Raw genomic sequence first — 14,518 nt, 5'->3', positions numbered from 1 at the left:
GAACACAGTGAATCTCGAAGGGAATGAGGAAAGAGGACTCAAAATGTGGACTGAATTTGCTACGTTCCTCTTATCAGACCACTTAATGGCATTCCCAGGCTGCACAGCAGCTCGAGGACACTGGCATCCTTATCTTATGGATAGAGGAATGCTCCCCAGAGATTTTAAACAACTTGTCCCATGCCTCATGTAGTCAGTTCAGACAAGCGATGACTTTAGGTGAGCCTAACCACAAAGTCTACGGTATTAACCATGAGGCTATACAGCCACCGTTTACTGCGGAGTTCTGAGAAACTCTACAGGTGAGAGAATCTGGACAGTATTTATATGTAAGGAGGGGAAGTCAAGACTTCACACCTGGTAGGAAGTTTCAAGATCAGCCTCAATGAACTGAGGGTAGAAGGGGATCATTGGCAAAGTGAATTCCCACATCCCAAGGCAGTCATGTACTATGAAGTCCAGACTATTCATTAATCACAGTGGAGAAGACAGTCTGAGAATAGAAGTGAAGATCTTGTAGGACACAGGTAAGCTTCAAAGAATCTCCTGGAAAGTCTTTTCAAAACCAATGTATTCGCCCTGGGGAGAGAGGCAGGGCTGGGCATAAAAAGTGAAAACCTATTTTGAAAAAGGACCTCAGGTGATACTGATCACACCCCCCAATCCACTGTCAAACAACTGACTTATTTTGAAATGGGACGGAATTCTCCTGGGATGGGTTGCAGGAGTTTAAAACTGGGCAAAAAATCCAAACAAGATGCCCTGTCCAACTCCACCCCAAATCCTACCCATTCTTAAAGGTCAGTTCCACTTTATTCTTGGGGAAGTGAGGACATCATTACCCATTTGAAAGGATCTAGCCTTGAATCAAGACAGATCTGGGTTTATGTCACTTAAGTTCTGAAAAACTAAGGAAATCCAACGTCCTTTACAAGCTGATTAACTTCATGAACTTATATTTGTTTACCTCTAATCTTTAGTTTCTCCATTTATAGAAAGAGGAGAGGATCTACTCTTAAAGTTATTACCGAAAGTCACTCTGTAAAACATCTAGGACATAACTGGGACCAAGATTAGTAACCTCTTCCCTGAGGAAGTCTCCTAAGACCTTCCTAGCCCCCTGGCCCTCTCCTCTCTTTAGAGATCCCTGGCTACTTTTAAGTCTGAACAAGACATGTGAGTACTGGGCACTCAAGATGAACTCACTCCCTAACTGCAGCTAAAACCCAGAAATTAGGATTAGCCCTCCCACGACTGCAAAGCCCCCCCTGCTTCACTGAGGCCCATCTTCCCTATAAACACCCAAGCCAGCCAGCCTTAGGGGGTTTAGAAAAGATTTAGTATGTAAAACTGAGGAAGGGAAGAAAAAAGATGTTCCACTATGTGACAGCTCTAAGCCCACTTGGGGGGTTATTATGCAGCACGCCCCAGAGGACTTAGTGAGGAAACCCGCCAGTTTGCTTGACTGCCTTGGGATGGGCTGGGGGTCTCAGAGGAAAACGGAAGACTAGGAAGCAAGAGTTTGGGGGTGGAGCTGAAGGGTGTCAGGACGTTTGGAACCAGACAGGGAGGGGGTGTGGGTGGGTCCAGTAAATTCTTTTTGTTTGCTTTGGGAGGGAAAGAGAAGAGGGCCTAGAGAGGGGGCTCTGAAGTTCTCCTACCAACGCAGCCCAATCCCCCTCACTCCCCTTGTGGAAACTCAAGAGTGCTAGAAGTTTAGTAACAGTCCACCTTTACTGAGCACTTAACTAAGAAAATGGTGAGCACTTAAGAGCCCCCTTTTATGAAAATACCAGCTCCCGTTTGTACCAGGGACTGATCCGGGGTCCTGAGATGAGAGGAGGGCCTAGACGTCTGGGCTCCGGCAAGGAGGGCGTGTCTGGGCCCAGGCTGACAGGACCAGGACCAGGGCCTACAGGTCTGGGGGTCCGCTAGGGCCGAGCCATCCAGAGCAGGGGGTCCAGGCCCTGTGTGGGCGGGACGGCCGGCGGCGTTCCTACCTTTGAGCGAGGTCTCCACCAGGCGCAGGTAAAGCTGAGAGCTCTTGTTGCCGTGGCTCATGCGCTGGGCTAGCCCGTTGCGCTGCAGGACGCACTCCTCAAACTGCACGACGTTTTGGTGGCGCCGCTTGAGGCTGGTCAGGGCCCAGAATTCGGCCAGCGCCAGCTCCACGTTCTCGGGGGCGTCGCAGCGGATCTTCTTGACCGCCACCCGGGCCCCGCTGCGCCCGGCTACTGCCTCGTAAACCACGCCGTAGCTGCCGCGCCCGATCTCCGCCAACAGGCTGTACCGCGGCCGTGCCGACCCGCCGCCGCCCTCTGGCCTCCGCCGCGCCAGGTAGGCCTCGCCCGGGGCCTCGGCCGCCACCGGATCCATGGCCTGGGCCGCCGCCGGCCTCAGCTTCGCGCTGGGCGCCCGCGGCACTGGGCTTCGCCTTTTCCGCTCGGTGCTTTGTGTACCTCTGCGGGCGCCGTCCTCCTCCCCCGTTTCCATGGCTGCGGGCGGCGGGGGGAGCAGCAACGGCGCTGCCCGAGTCCCCCCTGCCTCATCCCTCCGTCCGGCCCCGGGACGCGGAGGAGCGGGACCTTGGATTGTGACCTGCGGGCGAAAGAATCGGTTAACCAACTAGGCCGAAGCGGGGAAGAAACGAGCGCAGGCCACAGGGCGACCCACCTCCACCTCCTCCGGCCGCCGCGGCCCCTTTAAGACGGAAGCCGCCGCCGCTGACTGAACGGGGGAGGGGAGGGGAAAGCGGGAAGGACGAAACCACTACGCTAAAACTCAGAGGGGGACCCGGAAAGAAAAGCAAAACACTCCCGCCTTCCCAGTTAATTTATCGCCTAAGAATAGGAAAAACAAGGACCAGCACTCCTTACGACTTAAGAAAATTACCTTAATAGAAAAGTCTGACTGTGGAAATCTTTCTCCCTGCTTGGTCCCTTCTGGGATCCCCCTCCCCGCATCCCGGCTTGGGTTCTCCCGGGTGTAAACAGTCCATTGAATTAAGCCTGAGCTGAGCTCGGCGGACCGACCCAAGTCCCAGAGGGCGACGGGTGGAGGAGGTTGGCTTAAAAGTTCCGCGTCCCTGAGCCCGCCTAACTGGGGGCCCGAGTGACCTCCCCAAGCGCCCGAGGGGACGGAGATGGCTCCAGTTTCGGCGCTCGCTTTGACTCCGCAGACTGCGCCCTTACCTGGCTAGCGCCCCGCCACTTCCGGGCGGCCCGTTTCCCCCCTGGCGCCCCGGGCTGGGGATGGTCCGCTCCGGGCCAGGGCTGCCTCCGGTACGGAGCGGCGCGAGAGGCGGCGGCCCGGGCCGTGTGTGCTCCAGAGTCTGCTGCTGCACGGGTGGTGGTGGCGGCGGCGCCCGTGGGGGAGAACCGGGTGTCCGGGCTCCCGCGGCTCTCCACGTGTTCGCGCCAGCTGAGCCCTTTACATAACCTGTTTATATAAGCCGCACCTCCCGCCCGCACTCGGGCCAGCGGGGGCTCCTGGTGGCCCATCCCCCGGGAGGCCGGTCGCGTCCCGCAGCGCCTGGGTCTTGCCAAGGTCGATAGAGCAGCCGCAGCCAGGCGTACCGGGCACGCCGCGTCGCGGCCCAATCACAGGCGAGAACACCCAGCCAACAAAAAATAGGCGCCAAATTCCCGCGATCCGCTGCGTCCTCCCAGTCTCCGCGGCTGCCTGCCCACCACAGCCTCCTCCCTCCTCGCTTTCGCTGCGTGAAGAGGGGCTGCGCGCAGCAGGCGCCCAATAAATACTGATTGGTTGATTGGATTGGTCGGTTTGATTGATTCATAGGCAGTGCCTGGGAACCTTCGGGACTGAGTTGGAATCCACACCCTGCCTCTCAATAGCCCCTTGATTCTGGGCAAATCACTGTCCGATTCCATGCCTCAGTTTTCTGATCTGCAAAATGGGTGATTGGACCTTAACTTCCCAGTGTTGATAACGCCAAATGAAATATATATATTTCATATAAATATATATTCCATATATATATTTCATATATAAAAATGTATATTCCATATATAGAAATATATTTCATATATAAATATATATATTTCATATATATAAAATTTATATATAAAAACATTTTTAAGAGTGGCTAAGTATATATGAATATATATAATAAGTGGCTAATTGGGTGCAAGGCTGAAAGTGCTATTTTGTTCACTGCTTTGTACTCCAATGCCTAGTAGGTACCCGTTATTTTTAAACTGAATCTGTGAGTATTAATTCCTATAATGTGCTAGGCACTGTTCTAAGCCTCTGAGGAAAGGTCAGCGAACAAGGCAATTTCTACCTTAGTTGAGGATCTATGCCCCTGGAGGAGACAAATGCTATGGGTGATCTTGTGCAAGTTAATTAACTTTCTTGTGTTTTATAGTTCCCATCTGTAAGATGGGAAGAACAGTAGTTGGAGGAGTCACTGTGATTGTACAGTTAAAACACTTAAAACAGGACAGGGCCCTCCCTGCACACAGTAAATGTTAGATGCTATTAACTAAACAAATAGAATAATTTTTGACATGGATAGGTATGATGGAGAAAAAGAATGAGTGAAACTGCTTTGGGTTTGGGAGCAGGCCACTCCTGATAGTGTGGTCATTGAAAGGCTGTAATTTTGGGGGGGGGGGGGTAAATTTTCAAATTTACATGTAAGTTACAAGAATAGTAAGGAATTCTCGTTTTTTTTTTAATGTGGAACTCTTCATGAATTTGTGTGTCATCCTTGCACGGGGCCCATGCTAGTCTCTGTATTGTTCCAATTTTTAGTGTATGTGCTGCTGAAGTGAACACAAGAATTCTGATATACTTTTAACCAAAATAACAAATTGTTATATTTTGATACGTTTGCACTATCACAGTCTCTCTTGTGTGTATAATATGGACATATACTTTTTTTCCCCTAAATCATTTTGGAGTGGATTTCCAGACATTATGCCCCTTTATCCGATGTACTTTTGTGTATAATGCCCTAAGAACGTGGACATTCTCTTGCAGAATCTCAGGGTAATGATCAAAATCAGGAATTTTAACAATGATATGATTCTTTTAAAACACCTTTAATATTTAAATTTTGCTAATTGTCCCAATAATGTAGCCATTCCCGAGGACCCAGTTCAGGATCACAGGTTTCATTTAGCTGTCCTGTCTTTTTAGTTTCCTTTAATCTGGAGAAGCAGTGAGTTCCTCAGCCTTTGTCTTTCATGACCTTGACGTTTTTGAAGAGTACTGGTGAGTTATTTTGTAGATGTCCTTAATTTGAATCTGTCTGTTATTTTCTCATGATTAGATTCAGGTTATGCATTTTTGGCAGGAATGCCATCGAAAGGGAGGTACATCCTGAGTGTATCACATCAGAAGACACATGGCTTGGTTTGTCCTAAAATTAGTGATGTTAACTTTGATCATTTGGTTAAGATGATGTCAGCCAACTTACTACACTGAAAAGTTGCTATTTTCCCCTTTGTAATTAATAAGCACCTTGTGGGAAGGTATTTTGAGACTATCCTGTTTTTCCTCTCACTCTCTGCCCACTGGTTTTAGCATTCATTGATGATTCTTGCCTGAATCAATTATTATTATAATGGTTGCAAAATGGCGATGGGAAGTCCTCTGTATTGGTTTGCTAGGGCCACCATAACAAAATATTAGAGTGGGTGGCTTGACAGAAATTCATTTTCTCACAGTTCTGGAGGCTAGAAGTCTAAGATCAAAGTGTTGGCAGGTTTAGTTTCTCCCCTGAGACCTCTCTTCTTGGCGTGAAGGTGGTTACCTTCTGACTGTGTCCCCACAAGATCTCTCCTCTGTGTGGGTATCTTTTCCTCTTATTGTAAGGACACAAGTCATATAGGATTAGGGCCCTACCCTAATGGGCTGGTGTTAACTTAATTGTCTCTTTACTATTATTTTTTTTAGGATTGATTTATTTATTAGAGAGAGATTGAGCAAGCACACAGAAGGAGAGGGAGAAGCAGACTCCTCGCTGAGCAGGCAGCCCGACACAGGGCTCCATCCCAGGACCCTGGGATCACGACCCCAACTGAAGGCAGACGCTTAACCAACTTAGCCACCCAGTCGCCCCTCAATCATCTCTTTAAAGACCTATCTCCAAATATGTTACATTCTAAGGTACTGGGGCTTATGAATTCAACATATGAATTTGGGGAGGGGAGGACCTAAAGCCAGCCATGCTAAAACTAGTGGTAAGGCATTAAGGAAGCAGGAAGAAGTATAGAAGCCTCGAGACAGGAATAAACTGGATGTTCAACTTCAGCCAGCTGGTGAGTGTGTAAAGTGGAACAACCACTTTGGGGGAAAAAAAAAAATTTTTGACAATTTCTTACGAAATTAAATAAACATCTATCCTATGGCCCAGCACCTCCGTGCCTCAGTATTTACCCAAGATACATGAAAATTTTTCTTCACAAATACACTTTCATAAGAATGCTTATGGTGGCTTTTTCCAGAAGAGTCCCAAACTGGAAAACACTCTCATGTTCATCAGTAAGCGCATGGATTACCAAACTGTGGTCTTCCTTGACCCATAGATGCTGCTGGGGTGGGGGGTTGAGGGGGACGGGGAGGAATACAGCAACATGGTTGAATTAAAATAATCATGCTGAATGACAGAAACCAGGCACAGAAGAGTACAGACTACATAATCCTGTTTACAGTGCTTGAAAAGGCAAACTAATTTAAAGTGACAGAAAGCAGATTAGTGGTTGGGGTGGGGAGGCAGGTATGTGAAGAAAACTTTTTGGGCTGATGGATATGTTTTTATTATCTCGAAATTATCCCGTGATCGTTTCCGGGGGTGGGGAATATGTTAAAGTCACTTCAAATTGTACACTTTCAATAGGCGCAGTTTATGTACATCAGTTTTACAGCTTTACCTCATTAAAGCTGTAAAAAAATGGATTAAAAAGAGTCCATGCTGTATGATTCCATTAATATAAAGTCAAGCAGCATTGATCCGTGGCGGCAGAAAACGTATCAGTGGTTATCTTTGGGGTGGCAGTTGACTGCTGAGGGGCACAAGAGCATTTTCTGGGTGATGGAATTTTATTGTATGGAGATTATACTGCCATAAAGGCGATTTAAAAGGTGAAAAAACAGACCAAAATCCTGCCATGCCTTGAACACCTTTATCTTTACTCAGACTTCCAAGGCCGAAAGGCTGCGTGGTGCTGAGGCAGGGCTGACCTGGTTCCCACCATTACTGGCCCCAGAGGTTGAGCAAGGCCAGGGGACTCTCTTTCCCAGCTAGTTATCCCACCTGAGTCTTAGAAGAGAGATTGGATCTGAAGTTGTGGGAGAACCACGAGGAGCATGAATCTTTCTGTGTGTGTGAGAAGGGCCAGGCTGCTTGAAACATTGTTGATGGCTTGACTGATTTTTCCCCCCCTTTATTCTGGCTTTTCTTAAGTTACAGAAGGAACCCTCTTATTATTATTTTTACCAGTTGCCAATAGCTATTAAAGTTGTCTGTCAGCCACAGGATTTAACAAAGTATTCTCGTGCCAATCCCGCAAGGTGGTTACTATCATTAGCCCTATTTTACGGACGAGGAGACTGAGGAGGGACGAGGTTGCCCAGCTAGGATTGGAACTGAGACCCCAGACTCTTCACTCCACCTTTCCTGCTCAGCCTTCCCCAAGGTAAGCATTTATGTGAAAATTATGGCAAGCCTTCCACGCCTTTCTCTGTTGGCACACATGCCTGCCTCCGTATTCCCGGAGCCTCAGACGGCGCCAGATCATGACTGGAGCCCAACATTCAGTGACTGAAGAAATTAAGGAAAAGGGAGGGGCAGCAGTGAGGTCTGCACCCTTCCGGTAGGTCCCTGCCTTTGAGGGGCTGACAGAACACAAGCCATAACGGAGGGCGCCTGGGTGGCTCAGTGGGTTAAGCGGCTGCCTTTGGCTCAAGTCACAATCCCAGCGTCCTGGGATGGAGCCCGGCCTCGGGCTCCCTGCTCAGCGAAGAGCCTGCTTCTCCCTCTTCTGCTGCTTCTCCATGCTCTCACTCTCTCTCTCGTCAAATAAATAAATGAAATCTTAAAAAGAAAGGTTATTTAAAGACATAATGGAATTATGTGGTTCTAAATAACATTAGACCTACACAGGACACCTAAGCAGTTTGTAAAGGGATAGCAAGGGACAGAGCAGGTGCCATTTTAGAATGGTGGTTTAGGAAAGCCTAAGGAAGTGACTGTTGGCAGACACCTGATAGAAGCAGAGTCAGCCAAATGCCTTTCTACTGGAAGAGCATTTGTGTCAGAGGGAAGAGCGAGGACAAAGGAGGCCAGTGTGGCTGCAGTGCTGGGAATGGGGGAAGAGAAGCAGGAGCTGGCGAGGGAGATGCGGTAGGCCGGTGCTGAGGCGGGAACTCGGGGGCCACGGTGAAGACTTGGCATTTATGGCGCCTTTGTGGGATCCCGAGCACCACAGAAAGCAGCAAAGGAGCAGGAGAGCTGAGGCTCGCCGAGGTGGTTCCTCTGAGAACTGTCCCAAGGGAGAAGGCAGAGCTGGTGATGCTCCCGGCAAAACCCTGTATTTCAGGGGGAGGAGAACGCCCCAGGGGCAGCCGTGGGGGGGTTCTGTGGGGAAACGGGGAGCTGTGGCCCAGGAGGGGAAGGTTGTGTGGAGTGGAGGAGTGTGGAAGGAAGGAAGCTGGGAGGGGCATGAGCTGGCTCTAGTGGGCTAGGAGAGGGTGAGTGGGGGATGAGGAGGGAGGGTGGGGCTGGGTGGCGGGCTCTGGCAGAGAATGCTGTGAACTGGTAGTTGTAGCAGGGGGAGGTGAGGCTTCCACAGGGGGCTTCACTTTAGAGGGCTGTGGACGTGCTGAAAGACAGAGGCTTGAGGTGGGTGCCTCAAAGGAGGGCATATCCTGAGCAGGGGACCCAGGAAGGCTAGGGGCAGGCTCTGCAGCCAGCTTGCACTTGTCTCCCATCCTGGAACGGGTTTCACTGGGCTCCAGGAGGGGCATCCCCAAAGAAAACTGGAGCTCGCAACAACTATGTGGGAGAGACGGTTTGTGCCCATTTAGCGAATGGGAAGATTGGGCCCTGGAAGCTGTTCCATCCCAAATGAGTGAGACAGCCGGGATCCGAACCCCAGCAACCTTGGGTTTGGGTATCCAAGCTCTTAACCCTTATACAGGTGTTCAAGCTTGAGTGCACACCGGCATCCCCTGGAGGGCTGGTTAAAAAACCGGATGGCTGGACTCCAGCCTCAGAGAGGGGGCTCATGAGTTAGTCTTGGGTAGGGCTCCATCATTTGCATTTCTAGCTGGGTCCCAGGCCATGCCCTTACTGTTGCTGGTCCAGGGACGGAGCACGCTTTGAGAACTGCAACATTACACTATGCTGCCCCTAGACTGAGCACAAAGCTGAGGCCATTATAAAGGATTGGCGTTCTGGCAAAGAATTCACAGATGGATTGGAGCTATTACCGAGAAAACTAAGCAAATAAGACACACAGTGATTATTAAAGCCAAGAAAACAAAAACGATTTATAAGAAAAAGATTGTAATCATCATAAACTACAACATTTAGCTGGAAATAATATTACATTGTCATTATAATGTAAAAACAGCACATTGATTTAACCAAAAATTATGCTATAATTATTTGGGGAAAATTGGAGAGGGTGTGTGTGTGTGTGTGTGTGTGTGTAGAGAGAAAGAGAGGAGAGAGAGAGGAAAACTAAATTCTTATTCTCCAATAAGAATATTCCAAATCTTGGAAGTGCCACCATAATTGGATTTGAAGAGACAATGACAGAATGAGTTACTGCTTCATGGATGAGCCTTGGAGGTGGCATTCTTATAAGCCTTGTCCTAGGATCTAGTTTGTAGTAGTAACTAACTCTTAGCCATTATGAATACTTATTACTTGGATTAAAATCGAAATTAAAAATAAAAGTGGGCATGGGATTTAGCCACCACTGAGGTCGCCTGTCCTCTTGGTGGTGCTGTTCAGCTTCTGGCTCTGAGGCCCACCTGTTGTCCCACCCATATTACCTTAAGGCATCAGAAGAGCTGCAAGTAGTTAAGTGCTCAAATTACCCCCTGGGGACCCTGCACTAGAGACATCCCGTCCCTGGCAAGACTCAGCAAAGGCGGCCTCTTGTCTCTTTAACTAGGGTCCAAGTCACAGAAAACAAAGATGGAAGCCGACACCAGCATCCTGTTTCCCAAACTTAATGGATTGTTGTAATTTCACATGTTCCTCCTGTTGGCCACTGAAAAGGCTCAGAAATGCCAGCCTTTCTTCCTCTCCCATCTGGGAATAGTATAAAAATTCTCTTGTCAGGCTATGTACCTGAACCTTTGCTGCAGAAAGTTGGTTGCTAGGTTCTTAGGCGTTGTTTATGATTTTTTGGAAAGATAAAGGAATATAATGGAGGAGTAGCAGGGCAAAGTCCCTGATACTGTTAACGACTGGGACATTCAAAATCAATGGTTGGGGAATCTGAAGTGTATACAGCCGCAAGGCGACAAACAAAGTACACTCGCTGATCAAAGTGTAGGGGATACAGCCTTATAGGAAGGCAATTCGATCACTCATTGTTTATTAATAGCGTGAAAAATTCATATACTTGGACCCAGCCGATTCCATTTGTAGCACTTACCCTATAGAAATGCTTCCTCAAGGGTGGAACAATATGTGTGCAATGAGGATTTTTATTGTGGTTATTTGTAATAGTAAAATATTAGACATACTCAGGTAGCAGACACAGGGGATTAGTTACATATGCATTTGAATATAATGTAACCCTCAAAAAGAAGGAATTAGCTCTGTATGTACTAGCAGGAACCAGGCACAACATACTGTCACGTAAAAAAAGGCAATTGTAAACTAGGATCTATAGTGTCCCTTCATATTTCGTTTTAATGTATATCTGTAAGTTCATAAATGCTAATCTCTGAGTTGTTTTCTCTGTGTCTGTCGCTATCCTCAGTGCTCTATTTAGACTTATTATTCCAATAAGCCTAGAGGGTGGGCTCCATCATCCCCATTTTCCGTAGAAACGGAGGCACGGAGTCGCCTGGGTGGCTCCGTGGGGGTTAAGCATCTGCCTTCCACTTGGCTGGGGTCGTGCGTGACCAGGGTCCTGGGATCAAGCCCCACGTAGGGCTCCCTGCTCAGCGGGGAGCCTGCTTCTCCCTCTCCCTCTCTCTTAAATAAATAAATAAATAAATAAATAAAAAATATAAAGAAACTGAGGCATGGAGAGGTTATGTGATTTTCTCAAAGCCGTGACACTAAACAGGTGGAGCTTGATTTTAAACCCGGGCATGTCTGATTTGTGGTCTTAAACCATCACATGATACAGCCTGTGTACTTACATGCTAGTTTCATGCATATATAGAGGAACATTTAGCTAAATAATACTCTAGATGCCAAGAATTCCCTTCAGGTGATTCTTTTACTTTCAACATTTTTGTATAATTTGAACTTCTAATGTTTGTCTTTCCGTTATTTTTTTTTAAAGATTTTATTTATTTATTTGACAGAGATAGAGACAGCCAGTGAGAGAGGGAACACAAGCAGGGGGAATGGGAGAGGAAGAAACAGGCTCCCAGTGGAGGAGCCTGATGAGGGGCTCGATCCCAGAACAACGGGATCACGCCCTGAGCCGAAGGCAGATGCTTAACGACTGAGCCACCCAGGCGCCCCTGTCTTTCGGTTATTAATTATCTTAAAGATTTTATGTATTTATTTGTCAGAAAGAGAGAGAGAGAGAGCACAAGTAGGGGAGTAGCAGGAAGAGGGAGAAGCAGGCTCCCCGCTGAGCAAGGAGCCCAACGATGTGGGACTTGATCCCAGGACCCTGGGATCATGACCTGAGCCAAAGGCAGACGATTAACCGATGCACCACCCGGGAGTCCTTGGTTATTAATTTTTAGGTACATTTTTATAGAGAGGAAAAAACAATAAAATTCAGTTAAAAAATAATGTGCAGTAATGTAGGCTGCACCTCATTGCTCATTTGCTCAATGAGTACTGATGAGCTCCTACTGTTCGCAAGCTAGGGGGACTGAGACAAGTAACAGCCAGTTCCTATTATGAAGGAACTCATTGTGGAGACAGAAAGAAAGATGCAGTCTATGGGTCTTTTTTTTAAATTGAGGTATAATTGACATGTAATATAATATTAGCTTCAGGTGTACAACGTAAGGATTCCTTATTTGTATAAGGAAATGATCACCACCACAAGTCGAGTTAACATTATCATCATACATAGTTACATAATTATTTTTCTTGTGATGAGAACTTTCAAGATTTACTAACTTTCAGATATGTAATACAGTATTATTTTTTTTAATTTTAAAAATTTTATTTTTTAAAAGATTTTATTTATTTGGAGAGAGAGAGAGAGCACAAGCAGGGCGAGCAGCAGGCTGAGGGAGAAGCACGCTCCCTGCTGAGCAAGGAGCCTGATGTAGGACTCAATCCCAGTACCCTGAGCCGAAGGCAGACGCTTAACCAACTGAGCCACCCAGGTGTCCCATCAGATAATGTAATACAGTATTACTAACTATAATCACCGTGCTGTACATTCTCTCCCCGTCACTTATTTATTTTATAACTGAGAATTTGTACCTTTGACCCCTTCACTCATGTCACCTGCCTGCCGGATTCTGGCAACCACGAATTTGTTCTCTGTATCTGTGAGCTTGGGTTATGGGGTGTTTTGTTTTTGTTCTGTTTTGTTTTTTTCTTTTTGTAGGTTCCACATGTAAGCGAGATCATACAGTATTTGTGTTTCTCTTTCTGGCTTATTTCACTTAGCATAATGCCTTCAAATTCCATGTCACAAATGGGAAGACCTCATTCTTTTTATGGCCAAGTAATATTCCCATCTATCTCCCTATCTGTCTATCTACCTATCTATAAAATATATATATTTCTCTATGTAATATATATATTCCTCTCTCTCTCTCTATATATATATATTCATATATATGTGTATCACATTTTCTTTATCCATTCATCCATTGATGGACATGACACTAAGGTTGTTTCCATATCTTGGCTGTTGTAAATAACACTGCCATAAACATGGGGGTGCACATATCTTTTCGAGTTAGCGTTTTAGTTTTCTTTGGATAAACGCACAGAAGTGGAATCGCTGGATCCTATGGTAGGTGTACATTGAATTTATTGAGGAACCTTTGTACTGTTTTCCACAGTGGTTATACCAATTCCAGTCTATAATTTTGCCCATCTCTATTGCACTGTAATTTTACTTTCGATTTTAGTTGGCCAGTGAGGAATGAGGCTGCCGCCTAGGTATCAAGCTCAAAGTGTCATCCATTGCCACAGCTGGGAGCCAGGTGCTGTGCTGGGCCCAAACCTTACACATTGCCTTCCTCTCTTACAGAACTCACTATTAGTTCAGCCAGCATTTACTGGGCACTTGGCCCTCTGTGTGAGCTGGGGATCTGGAAGAGCAAGACAAGTTCCCTGCTGATAAAGTCTCACTGCATTGGAGGAACACTGCCTTGTTTATAAATACAGTTCTCCGTTGGTGAATGTAATGGTGATAACATCTAAGAAGCACTTACCAGGGACTGGTTCAAACACTTCATACATATACTGATTTATTGAGAGATACTACTATTATTTCTATCTTCCAGATGAGGCACAGAGAGGTTAGGCAACTTTACCAAGATCACACAGCTAGGAAGTAGAGATCAGGGAATTCCAATCCAGGTAAGTGCTTTGAGGAGCACAACAAGAACTCAGCTGATGGTGGAGCAGTCGTAAGAAAAATTGTATTAACAACCGTAACAGTACCTGTCGCAAATCACATGCAGCTGTGTTGAGTTTTAAGTGCTTGTGTATCATTCTCTCAGCATTTGGTCGTCCTAAATAGAAGGCGGCCCTCCCAGTTTTCACAATAAGAAGATTGCAAAAAGGAAAATATCTGGGGGGCGGGCGATTCGAATATATTGATTCTTCAGGCTGTAGATGAAATAATCCAAAGTCTCTGTGTAGTATTTAATTTATTATTTAAGGTGTGCACATGCTTTCAAGATTAAGATATTATTTAAATAAATTTGAATATATTATGTCTTAATAAATAATACCTTAATTGAGAAATACTGGGTTTTTTCCACTCTCACATTTTACAAAACAATTTTGTTCTATCTCTTCCTGTGCATTTTTGATTTTAGGATCATTATTACTACGGGGGTGGTTTCCGGATCACCCAGCTCCCTTTCTAGATCACATAAATTTCACTCCTATTGAAGTCGTGTGTGGTGCAGCACTGTTTAAGCCTGTATTGATTCTCTTGCTGAAAGATTTTAACCTCGAAGTCCCGCTTCACTTAATCTTAGGACACTATTGTTTTTCCGTTCGTCCTATTGGTTTATCTTTGCGATCACAACATCCTAGCATTTAATTTGTTGCTTTAAAGTCATCTTTAGAAGGCTGGGTTCATTATACGGGGTGTGAGGCCAATCCCCAGTGTAACGGCTATGTCTGTATCAAAGATTG

At 46.4% G+C, this 14,518-nt stretch overlaps 1 protein-coding gene, 1 long non-coding RNA gene and 1 other non-coding gene across 4 annotated transcripts in view; 1 reads left to right on the top strand and 2 right to left on the bottom strand.

The window, feature by feature from the left end:
* Window positions 1-3,580, bottom strand: part of STK35 (serine/threonine kinase 35) — a 43,082-nt gene extending 39,502 nt beyond the window's left edge. Inside the window, exons 1-2 of one of the 2 annotated variants that reach the window (XM_034640118.1) lie at window positions 3,192-3,580; window positions 2,001-2,598 (exon numbers count right to left, since the gene is read on the bottom strand). In XM_034640118.1, the coding sequence (XP_034496009.1) occupies window positions 2,001-2,598; window positions 3,192-3,500 (907 nt within the window). In that variant the 5' untranslated portion in view covers window positions 3,501-3,580. Of the gene's footprint in view, window positions 1-2,000; window positions 2,599-2,673; window positions 2,712-3,191 lie in introns of those variants that run through there. The other variant, XM_034640119.1, reaches the window with a different exon arrangement.
* Window positions 3,581-4,695: 1,115 nt separating this feature from the next.
* Window positions 4,696-4,800, bottom strand: LOC117795891. The gene has a single exon (XR_004620038.1). It is a non-coding gene; the product is annotated as a U6 spliceosomal RNA (small nuclear RNA).
* Window positions 4,801-6,076: 1,276 nt separating this feature from the next.
* LOC117795789 lies at window positions 6,077-14,119 on the top strand. Its single transcript, XR_004619935.1, has 3 exons — window positions 6,077-6,135; window positions 7,540-7,664; window positions 13,398-14,119. It is a non-coding gene; the product is annotated as an uncharacterized LOC117795789 (long non-coding RNA).
* Window positions 14,120-14,518: the final 399 nt, after the last annotated feature.

Source organism: Ailuropoda melanoleuca, chromosome 13 (genome assembly GCF_002007445.2).
Source record: "Ailuropoda melanoleuca isolate Jingjing chromosome 13, ASM200744v2, whole genome shotgun sequence".
Lineage (NCBI taxonomy): Eukaryota > Metazoa > Chordata > Mammalia > Carnivora > Ursidae > Ailuropoda > Ailuropoda melanoleuca.
The sequence above is the reverse complement of the archived record's forward strand: the minus strand, read 5'-3'. Positions and strand labels throughout refer to the sequence as shown.